This window comes from Anopheles nili, chromosome 3 (assembly GCF_943737925.1).
Source record: "Anopheles nili chromosome 3, idAnoNiliSN_F5_01, whole genome shotgun sequence".
NCBI classification, from domain to species: domain Eukaryota; kingdom Metazoa; phylum Arthropoda; class Insecta; order Diptera; family Culicidae; genus Anopheles; species Anopheles nili.
This window is the reverse complement of record NC_071292.1, coordinates 18,391,620-18,407,445: the sequence shown is the minus strand read 5'-3', so window position 1 is coordinate 18,407,445 and position 15,826 is coordinate 18,391,620. Positions and strand designations below refer to the sequence as shown.

Genomic DNA, 15,826 nt, shown 5'->3' with positions numbered 1-15,826 from the left:
TGGTTCGCGATCAGGGACCACTTTTCTAGCCATCTCGCGCGTTAGGGGTTGATCACTTTCACGGATCGTTCTACTCGTTCGTGTACTTCAGGCGCGACCGGGCCTGGATGTCGGGGATAAATCACACGCGCCAAAGGTGTGGCGTGAATAAATTTTAATAAAATTTCAAATAATTTACTTTACGCTACGCCACGTGGAGGGGTTGCCGATTGGGTGCCGATGCGGAAGTACACGACCGTCGTTTGGCTATGTTTTCCTATTCATCTCTTCTTTTTTTGTTTGCTGCCTTATATATTGCACCACAAATAAAACGATCCGTGAAAGTGGCTTGTCGTGAAATGGACGCACCAGCTCCAAATACTATCCCTTTTCGGTACGGTGGGCAAGGAAGCTGTTGAATTTGGTTAAATTATGCTTTTCACACTGCAAGAGCACGTTGTTTATGAGCAGAAATTAGAACACAACGCCTTCTCAGCCTCTTTTGAGCGAAATATTCACAAACAGTAAAGGTTTAGGAGGAAATATTCATCAAAATTTCTTCTCCTCGGTCACGAAAAGCTACAGTTCCAAGCCCATAGTGCAGCGCTAGATTTGATTAATGCCCCACCACGTGACGTGGTGGGTTAAATGGCACAATAAAAACGTGAGTTTTCATGTCCCTCTTTCTTCGCCATTTATTTTCCATTCCAGTAATGATCATGACCGACGCACTCAAGATGACCGACATGCAGCAACGTGCCAGCATCGAGTACGAACGGCAGCGCCACCTGGCGAACTGGCTGATCGAATCGAGCCCACACATGCCGAAACCAACCGCCGCCCAGCAGAAGCAGCTCCAGCAGCACCAGCAACAGCTGCAGCAGCAACAGCTCCAACAGCTAGCCGGCACCAAGCAGCCCAAGGGCGCCAAGCTTAAACCGAGCCCAATGTTTCTGTTGGCAAAAATCGGCCACAACGTGAGCCTTGCCGTTGGTGGAGGAGGCACCACTGTCGGAGGTGGTGGTGGTGGTGGAGGCGGAAACTCCCTCGTAGCCGGTTCGACGTTCAACTCCCAAACGAACCTCCCGCTGCAGATCCTGGCCCCGGGTGGGGGTCGTGAAGGCAACAAACCGAAGCTAAGACGTTTCAACTCCCACGACACTAGCGCCAACATGTTCTCGGTGGCGGATTTTGAAAACGCACGCTTAGCTCGCCGAAATGAGCTGGAAAATGCGGCTCTACTGCGGCAGCGAACCACCCGGTACAAGCTTAACTCGTTGTCCTCCGGTGGAGGTGGTGCTGGTGGTGGTGGTGGGATGGGTGGTGGTGGCGGGGACTGCTCGACGGGGGAAAGCAAGGGCTCGAAGTTGAGCTCGAACGAATCGACAACGGAACCGCTGATTGCGGAACAGTTCCTTGAGCGGTTCTCGTTACCCCGCGTCATCCGCCTCTCGTACACTTCCACCATCTCACCGACCTCGGGAGGAGCGGGAGGGCAGCCGGGGGATCAGACAATGACGTCATCGAGCTCGGCCGAATCGAGCAGTACCGCGGAACGCCCAAACGGAAATGCCACCCCGAAAGGGAAGGGCAAGAAGACGAAGGGTGGCTCAGTACCGATGGGAGCCGGTGGAGGAGACTTGTTCCTGTTGTACCGGTATATGCGAGGTTACAGGAGCTACCACGTGTTCAACACCAAGGCTGGTACGAGCAGGAAGAAGGGCTACAAGATACCGCACGATTTTCCCGGTAAGTCACCGATTGAGGGCTAATAAGTAAGCGAATACTACCAAACTGTCACTCTAGCTTGACAGCTGTCAGTGTTGACATCTCGAGGGTGTTCTTGACAGCTGGTGAGTACTCTCCGTTTTAATCCTGATTGCTTTGCCATCCCGAATCCAATCGATAGCCAGATGGAAGCTGCCCAAAAGATAGTCCACCATTGGGACGATAATCCACATGCCATCTGCACCATTTCGTTGCTTCAAGAGCACACCGATAAGCTCCAGTTCGCGCGCGCTTTTTTCCCCATCTCTCTCTCTCTCTCTCTCTCTCTCTCGCCTCTCATGTCGACGCCTCGTCGATTGGTAAAAGTCACGAAAATTCCACCACCGGGCAAGCAACGCGGAGAAAGTTAACACATCTGCGCGCGGCTGAATGCTTAATCGACCTAATTAAAGCTTAAGTGTCTCAAGCGCGTGTTTTTTAGCCAAAGCCACCGGTCACGCCGAGCTGAACATTAAATGCCCGTAGGTGAGGCTCATTTGCCTGGGCTGCTGTCGCGCGTCATTTTTTAAAGATGAAGCATAAGATGAGCAAAAGCACCCACACACGTCCGTCTCCGGATGGGTGGTTCGTTTTTGGCTTTGCGTTTTTAAATGTGGCATAATTGTGGTCAATTACAAACGATTTCGTTAGCATTTATGTATGCTTTAGTCGATGATAAAAGGCATCATGCCGGAATCGTTAAAGGAAATAAATCATATATTAATATAAAATCAAAAGCCTGCTTCAAAGGCCCTAAATCAAAGCCTGTTTCAATCAAAGCACGTCCCATTGGGAGTGGTTAATAAATCTGCCCCGTTTTCCCAAAGACGATCGATTTTTCGTCCAACGTCGCCTACCTGGATGTGGCTTTGAAAAATCGTAGAAAAAAAAATCCCATCCCCACGCAGCGTGACCACGCAAAAAAAAAAAGCGCATGCCACGCGGTGGCGCACGATGCGTAACGTGAAGATGCCTTCGTTCGCGCAATAATTTTGCACGCTTCGCGGTACGGTTCCTTCGCGAAACGTACGCCCTTTCGCGGGCGGGCGGGAAATGATGGGATTTGCATAATTCAGCACCGAGCCAGCGCTTTCTGGTGCATTTGCTTTTGATTTTTATTGCTGCCGTTGCCTTCCGCTCTCACCGGCACTGCATTTTGTATTTTTTTTTGTTTTTTTTTTTACCCTGCTGCCTTTCAGTTGGCCATGAAAATGGCACCCACCCGCAAGTGGGGGTGTGCGAGCGGATTTTCTTGAAAAAGGCCCCAGAAAGGTCCGACTCCAGAGAAAGATACCAATCATGTTAATATGCCACACACGCTATCGCTCCTTGCCAATCAACCGCTCGTGCGAAATATCTGTATGTGTGTTTGCCGATTTTCCTTCACACCAACCCACATTAGCCCGGTGGAAAATTGTATGCACCGCTGGCCCGGAGTGTTTGATTGCATCTAACTGTGGAAAAACAAATCAGAACATAGACGGAAAAGGAAAAGCAAAAATCAGATAGGAAAAACGCACCAACCTACCCGCCATTTTCACCTTCGGAAAAGCGTTCTGCACAGGCGGCCAGGAAACCGAAAATAATGCACACTTGCCCTCCCCCAACGTGCAATAATAAGAATAATAAATGAACGGGGAGGACTGGGCACTTTTTAATTGAATGCGAACCCCGCAGCTGGTGGAATGCTGGAAAATTGCATACACACCCTTACACCGCGGGCCGCGAGAACCATTTATCCATTTGGCATACGCCCCAAACCCCCTTTTGCCATTTCCCGCTTTTCCATCCTCTTTCTACCGATCGCCTATTGTACGATGAAATGATGCATTTCTCTGGAGGCACAGGGGGGAACGGAAGGGACGGAGATGGTGCTGTCGTGAGGTGAAAATTGCATCGTCAAACTCGATCGTTAACATTGCATTATCATGTACAGCGTGTGGTTTTGTAAAAAGGCTAGCGCTAAGGAGGATGCGATTAAAAAAAAAAAAGAACAAAATCAACACCCCATCGCTCTCCCTATTCGGCGAAATGGGAATGGGTGGGTGGGTGGGTAAACAGAGCACCTCCTCTTCGCCTCATTCCAAACGACCACCTCACGCCCCCCCATAACACAAGCGGGAACTGTATCAGAATAGAATCTACACCGATCCCGGTCGTGTCATCATTAATCAAACATGGCGGCGTGCTTGCCTAGCAACAGATGCAGATGCAGCAATCTGCATGCATGTGCACGACATGGAAAATAGGGAGAAGAACTGTGTGTGTGTGTGTTTGTGTGAAGAAGAAGTGAGTGAGAGAGTCGCTTTGTACAAGGATCGTTGTCAAACGAGCGACGAACGCGCGGTGAACGCTGGCCACAGGAATGTGTGATCGCGGAAAGCGTTTATTCCGCTCCGACTGCACAATGCACGGATCGCGCGATCATCCAACCGAACGAACTGTCCCTTACCGCCACCCACTCCCACAGGGATGCATCAGCCCTTTTTTGTTGTTATTTGCGCTGGGGTCGGTAGATTCTACACGCTTGAAATGGCCGCGATTTGTTAGCGAGGAAATGAAAGAACTGTGATTTTCGTTTGGTTGTGTAATGGATAAACTTGAGACGCGCATTTACAGCAAATGGTTTTAGTAAAATTCAACATGATATTTGACGAGCAAGAGCTTTTTTTTAAACAAGTAAATTGTGTGATGCACAATGACACTTAAATCACACATTTATTCACATGAAACATTACCGTAATTTTTTGTTAAATGGGATGAATTGTTGAAACCAATTTTTGTTAGCCTTCATTTAGGGCATGGCATCTTCTTCCAACTAAAAAACAACTCTTGAACCAGAACGCACCAATCCACACACTTCCCGGCCAGGAACACCCAGAATGGGGGGGTTCCATTTTCTAGCGCAAATGCGCCACAAATCGCTCATAACGCCGCTCCAGCAAACGAACGGCTTCGTCACCGCAACGATTGCGTTCCGATGCACGCGGGAATGCAGCTCGATCGAGGGATGAAAACACCCCCACGGGGAGGGTGGTTGCTTGCGGGCGGCGACCCGTATGCCCATTCCTGGCTTCAATGCACCGCCGGCATGAACATGAAACCCTACGTCCCGGCCATTGTTCGTCTGGGGCCACGATCCGAGATCGGATCGTATCGGGACTGCGGGTGGAACGTTTGTTCCGGTCGTGGGGTGCGATTATCTTGCGATCGATCGACAGACACGCGTGCGATGGGAGAGAGAGAGAGAGAGAGAGAGAGAGAGAGAGAGAGATCGAAGGGCGATGCAACACCAATCAGTGTCAGGTTTTCGAGGGCACCAAGAACCGGCCCGGTACCACGATGAAAATTGAGCGCCGCGATGAACGTTTTATGAAACGAATTATCTAAACCAGCACGTGAACATGATAACGTTCAGATAACAACGCATTAATTTGTTTAATTTCAATTGCGTGTGTGTGTGTGTGGGGGGGGAAAATAAGAGCTGCTGCAGCTATTTTTCCAACGCAAATCAAATCGCCCTCTGGTGGCTTTTTCATCACCACCAGCTACTAAACGTCTCGCAAATACCACACCCATCGTTGGCTTGATAACTCGTTTGCATCAGAGAGCACCTTCATCACGCTGGCATTAAACAAATATATGATGTGCCGAGAGGGTTATAATTTCGGAACGCTATTAAAAACGGCTGGCCTTTCGACGCGAGCCCAAAAAAGCCCGCTCCCATGGTGGGCCACAACACACGAAAGCTGCCAGCATTTGAATAGTGCGATGCTGCCATCTGTCCGACCCTTTTAATGGGCCTTTTTTATAAAAAAAGATGCAATTTGATGCTTTCCCACACACGCTCCATTGTGGCAGATCGGTATTGTTTCGTCAACCGGGCTGGAGGGAGCTTTTTTTCTCTTGATTCATTTACAGCAAACTTCTCGTCCAATGCCACCGCCTCCATAGGTGGAGAGTGTGTTTTAAGTGCCGGCGAGATTTAAAACACTAAACCCTTTAACCCTTATGCTTCCGATAACACGATCTTTCGGTTAGCTGTCGGAAAGACACAAAAAAAAGCCGAGCTTCAAGTCCGCCTACGAGCGAATTTAAATTAACAAAACATGTATGTCCCCCCACACCCAATTCGAGGGATATTTGGGGGATTAGAATCAAGCCTGAGTGTTGCAAAAGCGAACAGAACCCACCAAAAAAAACCGGCAAACGAGGAGCAGCAGCCCACTATCGAAACGGATAGCTTTTTAAGGGAAAACGCTACCGGTTCACGCCACGTTTGGGGGCGATCGTTAACCTAATTACCTGCCGATCTCCCACGCGGCCAATGCGCGGGTGTTCCCGCTTTCCACCCCCGTTAATAGAGCCATTTGTTAACCATGCAAATGCGGCCAGTTCTTCGCTCCTGAGGTAGACGTGAATTAAAAAAGGAAAAAATGAAAGGAGCAAAAACAGTTGGCGCATCTTTTCGAATCTCGGCCCCATTCGGGAACGGGTGTGTGTGATCGTTATGCAACAAACAGGTGACCAAGTCTGCTATTTTTCCGCTCTCATTGAGAGTTCCAAGACACCCGCGGGAAAACCCACAATTCAAACGACCAGGTTTTGGTGCGGTCCCATAGCAAAATGACCGTACATGCATTCTTTAATTATCTGTCATTTTACGTCGACCGATAGAAAAGCTAGGGGCAAGGGGGGGTTTGTTAGCCACCCCTCTGAGGGGGTGGTGTGGGAAACATAAAATCTCACCAACCCACAAAAGGGGCTCCTGCACCCGACGAACGATAGCGGGGCCAGAAGGGCTTTCATTAAAACGCCCCATTCCGCGCTGATATGCTAATATGGGAACGGAAAAGCTTGCAATCAAACGATAGCGCACCTGATGGGGGGTGGAAAACTACTATCTATCGTGGCAACGGCAATTGAAAAACACTTCACTCACCCACAGGGTACTTCTCCTTCATCAACGACAAGGGCGCTCCGACGGCAACCATCTACACTACGATCGTGCAGCTGGTGCGGGATCAGGTGTACAAGTTCCTCTCGCTGGACAACCTCTCCGCCTACACGGAATCGCACGGTAAGGTCCACCTCCCCAACCGGGCGTCCGGGTTCTGTGAATTGTGATCGATTTGTGTTCCATTTTCCACCGTGCAGACAACTTCAGCCACAAGACACACTACGTGAAGGCGACGGCCAAAGCCGGCCAGGTGTACCGGTTGCTGGCGGTGTTCCAGGATGGTGACCACAAATCGACGACCGGTGCAAACCACAAGGACGGTTCGGGCACCGGAACCGGTGGAAGTGTTGGTGGGCGTGAGAAGGAACGCGGAAAGTACGCCCAACTGCTGGATGACAATCGGCAGGTAAGGTTGTGTGGAAAGTGACGCACCGTTTTGGGGAACGCGGGATCTAACGAATGAATTTCTACTTACCCTTCGGAGCAGGTGTACTACGTGTCGCTGTCCGCCAAAGGGAAGTTCTACGAAATCGAGCAGCACAGCGCACCGGTTCTGCAGAAACACACCAACTTCGGGAACCACCATCAGCTGCACAGCCTGCAGAGTGGAAACAACACGAGCGGTAGCAGCAACACCGGCACCGGGGGGGCCCAGAATGGGCACCGGAAACCGAAACAGCTCAGCCGGGATTGTGTGCACCGGATCGGGTTCATCATGCAGTCGGATCCGTGTTTGCCGCTGAACTTGAAGCTCATCTCGCCGCAGATCGGTGGCCACTCCTCGAACGTGCCTGGTAAGCGACAGCAGCGTCCTTGGTGATTAATTTCCGGTGCTAACGGAGCTGTTATACCTTTTGCCTCACTTCCAGAGTACGTGACGATCGCGAAGATCAGTGAGGAGAACTTCCTGATCGCGTGCCCACTGGATGAGCAGCAGCTGACGACGACGTTGACGCTGACGAAGCTGCACCTTACGCCGCAGATGAAGTTTGCCAAGTGCACGATGGGTTTCGAGAACGAGCAGCACATGTTCCTGAACGCGAACGTGCAGACGGTGCTGAAGTTTTGCCAGTTTAATGCCGACACGTTCCTGTGCGTTGTGGATCACGAGACGAACGCGGTTGAGCTGCAGCAGATGAGTGCGCTTTCCGGTGGTCCTGGGCAGTCGCTTACGCTGGCGACGACGACCACGACTGGACCGAGTTCGCTAGGATCGAGCGCAAGTGGTGGTGGCGGTGGTGGAGGTGGAGGTGGTGGTGGGGCCAAACACGAGTCCAAAGGCGCGGATGTCCTGAGACGATTTGGCCGGCTGTTTGGTGGTGGATCTGGTGGTGGCAACGACCGGAACGGTTCCGGTCACGAGAAAGAGGATTCCATCATATTTTTAAGTAAAAATGATCTGGAAAGTCTCGAATGCGCCGGTGGCCGAGAGTTGAACCGACTGGAGGGTGAACACCTGCATCACCAGCATCATTTGCACAGCCACCAACACCACCATCACAGCCTGGTGGATGACCGGACGCTTGGGGATCGATCGGAGGGCAATCCATCCGAACCGCACTCACTTCCGGTGCCAAGCTTCCGGAGCGAGAAGATGAAGGTGTTCGCGTCACCGAGCGGTAAAACGAAGGAGCGAACCGGTGGAGCAGCTGTGTCCTCGGCATCAGGACGATGGTTCCGAGGATTCGGTGGTCGATCGGGTGGAAATGAGCCCGTGTCAGCGGATGACGAGTGGGACAAACGGACGAGCCTCGATCGCTACCGGGACATGTCCAAGTTGATTCAGGAGCGCTTCGGGACGCTCGGCATGCTATCGGTTTCGTCCCGTGCGGCCAGCACCGACCGGATCAGCGTGTTCGATGATGGCACGATGGTGAGCCTTAACCCAGCGTCCTCGGTGGCCAGTGTGGGTGCGCGCGAGAAGTGCCTCTCGTTGCAGCACATCGAGCAGAAGAGTAAACCGGATCTGGTTCCGCCACAGCATGCCGGTAACGGATCGACGCGGGCCGGTGAAAATGATGCCGACGATACCGGGAGTGAGGTGGCAGTTTCTGAGCTTGGAGATGGGAAGTTTTTCCCGCAGCGCCACAGCACCAACCAGCAGTCGTTTATGACGCAGAAGCTGTACAGCGAGTTCCACGTGAAGACGAAGCAGTACAGCAAGTCGTCCTCGAGCATCCAGCAGCTGTTGCATCTGGCGAGCGGCAGCCAACCGGTCCGGTCGGGGCCGTGTAGTGAGCTGGCAAGCGGCAAGAAAGGTGGCATGTTGAAGGGGCGTTTCCGGAGCAGCGGCAGTAGCCATCAGGTGCGAAACGGTCACGAGGTTGTGCTGTCGTTCGAGGATCTGCGCTGCATGAACAACGCGAGTGATGAATCGATCGATCGGCAGCATGAATCCAGACCGGCCACCAGGCGCACGAAGGTGGTGTCCTTGCGGGAACCATCACCGGTTGCCGTGGATGCGACGATCTTGGACGATCTGCCGTACAGCAGCGTGCGGGACTCGATCGTGCTGCAGACGGATGGAACCACCGTACCGGTGGAGAGCATTTACGCGGAAATCTGCGCCGATGGGCCGGCTGCGATGGCCTCGGTCGGTGGTGGCGTTTCGACGGTGGCACCTCCAAAACCGCCAACCTTGCAGCCACTGGAGAAGCGATTCGTGAGCATCCGCATCAATGTGCCACCGTGCGACAGCGCTGGGTCGGGTCCGGTGAGCCTCAATCCGGCCGGTGCTACCAGCAACACCAACCGCAGCAGCAGCCACAGTAGCAGCAACAGCAACAGCAGCAACAGCAGCAACAACAGCAGCCGCTGTTCGTCGGCCGTCTCTAGTCCGCTCGAAGACAACATCTACAACACGATCAAGTAGCCCACCCTCCGGGGATGGCGGATGGAAGTTGTTGGAAACGACGACCAAAGTATTACCGGAATTTGTGATAATGAAAAGCGAGAATGAATTTGAAACCCGCCCGAGGCGAGGCGCTGGCGTAGCGAAATTGGTGCTGTAAATCGGAACCGGCTAAGATATAGGGGAGATGTAATTTAAAGCGTTTCAAAAACGATGCACTGCACGGGGCAGCACTACGTGGAGATAAGCTTCTTTTTTTTCTTTCAATGCACGATTTTTCCTCCCCACCGGCAGCGTCTCGATTGGGACGCAGCCAGAGCTGGTAGACAGTTCGCATCATCGATCTTCTATATATATACATGTTAGTGTTTATTAAACCTAAAACAACCAAGCGCAATTTTCGGGGCTGCGCGAACTGCGCGAGAAGGGACGAGATCGGCTCGAAAAGGGGATGTTATAAGAAGGGCTCAGCCTGGATCATTTAAGGTGCTCGCATGGCCCGGGAATTGCGGAAATTGGCCGGATCACATACGGGTTTTTCGACCGAGGCTGTAACGAGGTTCAAAAGATCAAAAATGGAACGCATAAATGATCCTGCAGAAACGAGAGCGAGATAGTGGAAAGAGCGAAAATTCCGAGAATCGAAAAACATGACAAATGAAAATTGCGATGGATAGGGATTGGAGGGATCAGTGAAGCGAGAGCAACGTTAACAAACGACGTGTAAAACTGAGTGCACTTAGTATTATGGTACGAATGAATTATTTAATAAATAAAGCATTAAACGAATCAATGTGGTTGTGTTGTGTGTGGATGTAGATAAATGAAGCTTTTAAACGAATTGTTACAAGGCTCATCAATGATAACAGATTAAATAGGAAAGAGGATGTTTGAAGGAAGCAGAGAAAGGATCGCAGGGAACCGCCAGTTATTAAATGCAATTCTTTGCACTTGTTCATATCACCGTCCTTTGCTGGGGGGTATACTAAAACTTACATGGCTTCATATGATTTCAGCATCAACAGCCACGTCGCGTCCAGCTCCTTTATGGTTTTGGGGGTGGTATCTAATATGTGCTTAAGCAACTGCAGTAGGGTGTTGAATTCCCGCAATAGCAAACCTTGTTTGACTAAAATGTACTCTTCCTTATCAAAGTCCTCATCTAAGGGTATAGAAAAGCCAAATCAGACAACTGAGCAATATACGCATATCATACCATTTAAAGTCGTACCATTCGAGCGAGAGATTATGTCCTGCTCGTCGACGTATTTCATCGTATTGTACGTTTTGGACACCGTGCTACAAAAGACCGGTAGCTCTTTACCGATGCACACTGCATTCTGGATCCGTATTCCCTTCCTATGATTCCTGTAGTCCGTATCCCGACAAACCGATACCAAGGAGGATTGGAGCTGCTTTATAAACGACGTCATCTGACCTTCGACGTACTTATTCGTATCGATCAGGATCGTATCAAAATCGGGAAGATCAAATTGTGCCATGAACTGCTTCTGTCCCACAGCGCTCGAGACCGAGGATTGTTTTCGCTTTTGACCCTTTTGGGCTGTGGTGGGTTCTACCTTTTCCGAACTGAACTGGTACTTTTCGATCACATTCTCCAACGATTCGGTCTGCGTTCCATTCCTGTCGTACAACTTGTAGCCAAGAATTTGGAGGGCGATCTCCGTCAGTTCCGATACACGAAAATTCATTATCTGCAGGTATTCCGCACTTCGATGTTCACTGAAAACCGATAATACTCAAAATGTTTGATTTGGTTGAACTGTTTTGTTTATGTTTTACAATATCTACTGTCAAAATCGATACATGTGTTTATACTGGCACAATGAAAGATACAAATTCGAACTGCAGTAAAAATTCAAACAGAAAACTGATCGAAATTTAGTTTTAATTTTTCTAGCATATTTCTGTTCAATAAATATATAATACAAATCAACATAAAAATTCTAACATTCGCAAAATATAAAAACATTTTCAGTACAAAAAAAACTTCTGGAGATATACATAATTGCGAAAAGTTTTACAAAATCATAGAAGCAGAATGTTTGGGATTTTTAATTTAAACGGGCAGCATAAATGTTACGAATATACGTTATTTTTTATGAACGTCTATCAACATAAAAGTAGTACACATATTCACAGAACATTACTCACTTTGATTTGGAGCGCTTTATCTCCAATTGTTCTACCAGTAATCCTGCTTTATGCTACGTCATCCAAATATGTTCAATCATTTCAATCGCACAACATTAAACAATTGTTCGTAATTCGTTTTATTCGTTTCGCTAGACCCGAACGTAGCTGGAAAGTTTCAATAAATATTAAATTAAAACTCAAACAAGGAAACAGAACGAGGGGCAAACTTCAACAGTGTTAATGAAGCCCCAAAGGACATTCTTGACTTGCACACTACCCACATATGCTAGAATTTTTTACCACCTTCAAAGTCGAACGGCCGCTCCAGTGGAGCCTGCGCTAGGATGGGATCGGAGGAGAATTTATTATCGCCACAACCGCGCCGCTGCGGGAGGTGGTGGTCCTGATCGACGGCACTGCCACTGCTGCTCGAGTGGTGCCTCGCTTGCTGTAGCGGATGTCGATGGTTTTGGTGCGGTCTATGGTGCAATATTTGCAGTCGCCGATCCTGAAACCGGTCCGTGTAGTTATCAACCGACCGGGAAATCCTGCTGCGAATGGAAAAGCAGTACATTAGCCAGCACACAACTTTGACGGTGTGGTGACAACTTCGGAAACCAACCTGCTGCTTGAGGGGCTGTCACGAAAGTATGAGCCACTGCTGCTGCTGCAGCTGCTACTGCCACCCGGGAGCGAGAGGAACCCCGGGGACATCTTAAGATCGACCGACGAGGAACCGAACACGGACGCGGGTAGCATTTGGAACGGTTCCTCGAGGGCACGATTTAGCAGAGTGCCACCGATGCCCGGAATGGAGAGAATACCGTGCAGGTTAACAAGCGTTGCCCGTGGATCGCCTCGGCTCATCGAAAGCTGATGCTTGAGCTGGGAAATGTTCTGATTCAGCAGGTACACTCCGTACAGTACGGCGTTCGGTGCCGGACCGGAACGGCAATGCAGAGGGAAGCTGCCAGAAGGGACAAATTAACAGGAGCATCGTTTCAATGTGCCTCCAAACATTATTGCAAAATTGCGTTTCATGCTTACTCTCGATCCACCGTCGGCAACAGCTTAATGTGGTCCACTATCTTCGATCGAGAACCGTCATATTTAATAGGGTTTCTGAAAGGAAGAAAACACAATAAATAAACGCAAGATTGATCCGGCGTTCGAGAACCGCACCGTAGAGGAATATCTAAAAAAGTGGAACACATCATCACAGCGTGGGCAACGAAGCCAAGAGCAACGCTGAGGACCAGCGCCGGCGTTGAGTCGGTGTACGATTCCGCATTCGGCAGCGGAACGTCGTTGATCGTGTAGATGCCTTGGCTCGTCTAAAACGGAAACCATCCACGTGGGGGAAACAATCGAAACGTTAATCGATTACTCAGGAAATCGCTGCATCCGATGGTAAGCTTACCGATTTAATGTAATAAATTTCATTCAACCCCGTCAGCAACTGGTGCCGCACAGTCAGCATCTTTGCGCAGATTTCTCGCACACTATCCTTCTGACTAGCGTAGGCCATCTTTTGCTGGTAGAGATGCTCCTTCTCGCGCCCGTACGTCCGGTAACGCTCCATTAGTGCCGATTCGCGCTCGATATTGCTATCGCACGCCACGTTAAGCTGATTGCGCAGCTGCTGCATGTCACCGCAAATCCTGTCACGCTCCTGCGCCAACAACCGGCACCGGAATTTAGCCCGCTCGATACGCCGCCGCAGTTCCTGCCCCCGCAGTAGTATCGTCGGTTCGATCGGTTCGCGCTCCTGGTACAGCAGGCGGCTCAACTGTTTGCCCATGCCGCCAGTTCGATGGTTAACCGCGGTTCGGTAAACCAAATGGTTGCTACTGAACAGCTCCAGGTTCAGACAGTAGGCACTCTTCATGCAGATACGGTCGGCGAGCGATTTGGCACTGTCCGCTTCGTAACGAATGCGCCGTTGGCGTTCCTGTACCGCCAGCAACCGCAGCAGATCGTAGCTCGCGCGCACTTCCGCCGTTGGGAACTCCATCAGCAGGTAGCGTAGCTTCAGATTCGTCTCCGTCGGTCCTGTCCAACTCATCGCGGGCGGGCTGGTGGAACGGACCCGGTGTATGGCGGTGCTGATACCGCTGCTGTTGCTGCCGGCCGCCGGCGAAACGGACAGCTTTTCGTACCGCTGCTCAACGCCTAACAGCGCACCACCGTTCGCAAAACTCCACTGATTCGGGGATGTGGAAGAGGGCGCCAGGTGGAACTGCTGAGGAGTAGCCGCTACTGGGGAGGAATTATTGCTAGTATCACAGTGTAAGACGTTTTCGGTTGGAGTGGTTCCGCGTCCACTGCCACCACGCCAACCCGCTTCGACACCCACGATCGGGATCGTAGCCGAAGGTGGAGTGCCAGCGTGGCCAGCATTAGCGATTGTTTTTGGTATCATCCCGTCGGCTACATTAGCAACCGCCGCCGCCGCCGTTGTCGTCGTCGTTCCCGCCACCGCCGGTGGCTGCTCGTGCGGTTCAAGGATATATGCGGCCGACGTGAAGTAGCCACCATGCAGCTGAAATACGAGCGTGTTCGGTCGGAGGCGCTTTTCGTTGCGTCTTTCCAGTGGCACCAGGCCGGAAAAGTAAACTCCCCACGTGAACAGCATCCGATCGGAGCCATGGTGCTCTTCTAACCGATCGTCAACCACGTGACCATCCTGAGGCACTTTTGTTCCGCAAGGCGGCACGTCAACGTTGGCACCCGTCGGGACGATGGTGTGCACGTGGCCATCTTCCAGCAGCACACCATTCGCTGCCGGGGTTTCGATGTGTTCCCACACACGCACGCACACACCCCGGAGGGAGGATTTGATCGTGCCTGGGCAGTCGATTTCCGCCCACAGCACGTTCCGGTGCAGGTCAAGCCGTTCGCTCGTGTAAAACGGGGCGGATTGGGGCGCATGGTGTAGCGTAAAGTACACGGTACATTTCGGTCTGCCATGCCGCCCCGTCGGTACTATCGGGGCAGGTAGGGGGGCCGTCGGGTTTGGGTGCGTGTCCGGGAGGGTAATGTTGTGTCCAGATATCTGTATTAAGCTGCGCAGCCGTAGCTGCTGCGTCGACAGCGGACTCCAGTCGCGACATCTCGGACGATCGAACATTTTCTGAAAATAGCAAAAATAGTGCAAACAATTAGCTCTAAAATCAAAGTGCATTGAGTGATGATGAGCTGCCACCTTCCTTTCACAGCCTGCTTATAATACTCAAATGAAGCCAACGGCAAATACAGGGGAAAGCACTCGAACGTGCCTTATCGTGTGGAGCAATCCGTATCGTGCATGCATATCGGTAAAATGAACGGAACGGGGCGCGTGTGCAAAGAAGCCCGGAAAAATAATTGGAAACAACCGTTTTATGCGTAACACTGCCGAAAGTTTTCCTTCTTGCCGCCTGCAAGCCGATCGAAGCAGTACCTTTCCACAAAATTAGATAAATCCCAGGGGCAGCAGCATTAGCCAAGCACTCTGTCTCCTCTCTTCCTACCTCACTCTCTCTCTCTTCTCTCTACCCCTCCAGGCCATGCTCTACATTTTCCATCGCGAAGCATCGTGGCCTACTTACTATTCGCACAGCAGGTTGGGAGGCATGGGATGAGTTAATAGTAGACGGGCGGATTTTGATACGCGTAGTTATCGGAAAAAATGCACAAAGGGCGCGCGTGGCAGTCGTTTCCATGGGGTCGGTCAAAATCGATATATCTCGGTTTCCCGCGATCGATGACCAATGGATGAGCAGGACAATTAATTAGATTAGAACGTTGCGCGTCCGACCACAGTCGATCACGAGAAGTTGGTTTACTAAATAGCAGCCAACTGATTCACCATATGTTTACAGACACACACCGTCTGCGCCGAAGGAATGCTCTTCATTGTACTCGTTGCACTTTGCCTTGTTTACGGTCCGCCCTAACCTATGGTATTGCGTGTGGCGTTTTCCCCTCCCCGAGCAATGTGCAGCCTGCACTCGCAATGTTTCCGATAGTGTGGACGCTTTACCTCATTTTTTCTGGTTTCGCTCGGTTGGAAATCGTTTTCACGAACGCAATTCCCCGTATCGCTGCTATCGCTGCGGTGCAGCTGCCAC

At 50.9% G+C, this 15,826-nt stretch overlaps 3 protein-coding genes across 4 annotated transcripts; 1 reads left to right on the top strand and 2 right to left on the bottom strand.

The window, feature by feature from the left end:
* Positions 1 to 690: 690 nt before the first annotated feature.
* On the top strand, positions 691 to 9,578 carry LOC128723126 (uncharacterized). The gene is made up of 5 exons (XM_053816838.1): positions 691 to 1,728; positions 6,695 to 6,826; positions 6,904 to 7,112; positions 7,194 to 7,500; positions 7,576 to 9,578. Exons 1-5 carry the CDS (start codon positions 693 to 695, stop codon positions 9,576 to 9,578), a joined length of 3,687 nt encoding a protein of 1,228 aa, XP_053672813.1. The 5' UTR covers positions 691 to 692.
* A 421-nt stretch (positions 9,579 to 9,999) lies between these two features.
* LOC128723127 (uncharacterized) lies at positions 10,000 to 11,269 on the bottom strand. Its single transcript, XM_053816839.1, has 3 exons — positions 10,789 to 11,269; positions 10,554 to 10,719; positions 10,000 to 10,106 (listed from the first exon to the last, which is right to left on the bottom strand). Exons 1-3 carry the CDS (start codon positions 11,267 to 11,269, stop codon positions 10,082 to 10,084), a joined length of 672 nt encoding a protein of 223 aa, XP_053672814.1. The 3' UTR covers positions 10,000 to 10,081.
* A 505-nt stretch (positions 11,270 to 11,774) lies between these two features.
* Positions 11,775 to 14,844, bottom strand: LOC128725231 (UV radiation resistance-associated gene protein). 2 transcript variants are annotated; one of them, XM_053818957.1, is made up of 6 exons: positions 13,135 to 14,844; positions 12,897 to 13,048; positions 12,762 to 12,836; positions 12,337 to 12,681; positions 11,996 to 12,265; positions 11,775 to 11,879 (listed from the first exon to the last, which is right to left on the bottom strand). In XM_053818957.1, the coding sequence occupies exons 1-5, from the start codon at positions 14,842 to 14,844 to the stop codon at positions 12,001 to 12,003; spliced, it is 2,547 nt and encodes an 848-aa protein (XP_053674932.1). In that variant the 3' UTR covers positions 11,775 to 11,879; positions 11,996 to 12,000. The 2 variants fall into 2 exon arrangements, with proteins under 2 accessions (XP_053674932.1, XP_053674931.1); XM_053818956.1 differs by having other exon boundaries at positions 11,840 to 12,265.
* Between the last annotated feature and the right edge of the window lie 982 nt (positions 14,845 to 15,826).

What these genes read in the sequence shown, in the direction of transcription:
- LOC128723127 (XM_053816839.1), bottom strand. Translation starts at nt 11,269, where the DNA reads ATGAATTTTCGTGTATCGGAACTGACGGAGATCGCCCTCCAAATTCTT. An exon ending in CATAATCTCTCGCTCGAATG is followed by an intron (nt 10,720 to 10,788) that starts GTACGACTTTAA and finishes CTATACCCTTAG; the next exon opens with ATGAGGACTTTGATAAGGAA. An exon ending in CTGAAATCATATGAAGCCAT is followed by an intron (nt 10,107 to 10,553) that starts GTAAGTTTTAGT and finishes ACCTCGTTACAG; the next exon opens with CCTCGGTCGAAAAACCCGTA.
- LOC128725231 (XM_053818957.1), bottom strand. Translation starts at nt 14,844, where the DNA reads ATGTTCGATCGTCCGAGATGTCGCGACTGGAGTCCGCTGTCGACGCAG. An exon ending in AAATTTATTACATTAAATCG is followed by an intron (nt 13,049 to 13,134) that starts GTAAGCTTACCA and finishes TTTCCGTTTTAG; the next exon opens with ACGAGCCAAGGCATCTACAC. An exon ending in GACAGCCCCTCAAGCAGCAG is followed by an intron (nt 12,266 to 12,336) that starts GTTGGTTTCCGA and finishes TTCCATTCGCAG; the next exon opens with CAGGATTTCCCGGTCGGTTG.
- LOC128723126 (XM_053816838.1), top strand. Translation starts at nt 693, where the DNA reads ATGATCATGACCGACGCACTCAAGATGACCGACATGCAGCAACGTGCC. An exon ending in GATACCGCACGATTTTCCCG is followed by an intron (nt 1,729 to 6,694) that starts GTAAGTCACCGA and finishes ACTCACCCACAG; the next exon opens with GGTACTTCTCCTTCATCAAC. An exon ending in CCACTCCTCGAACGTGCCTG is followed by an intron (nt 7,501 to 7,575) that starts GTAAGCGACAGC and finishes CCTCACTTCCAG; the next exon opens with AGTACGTGACGATCGCGAAG.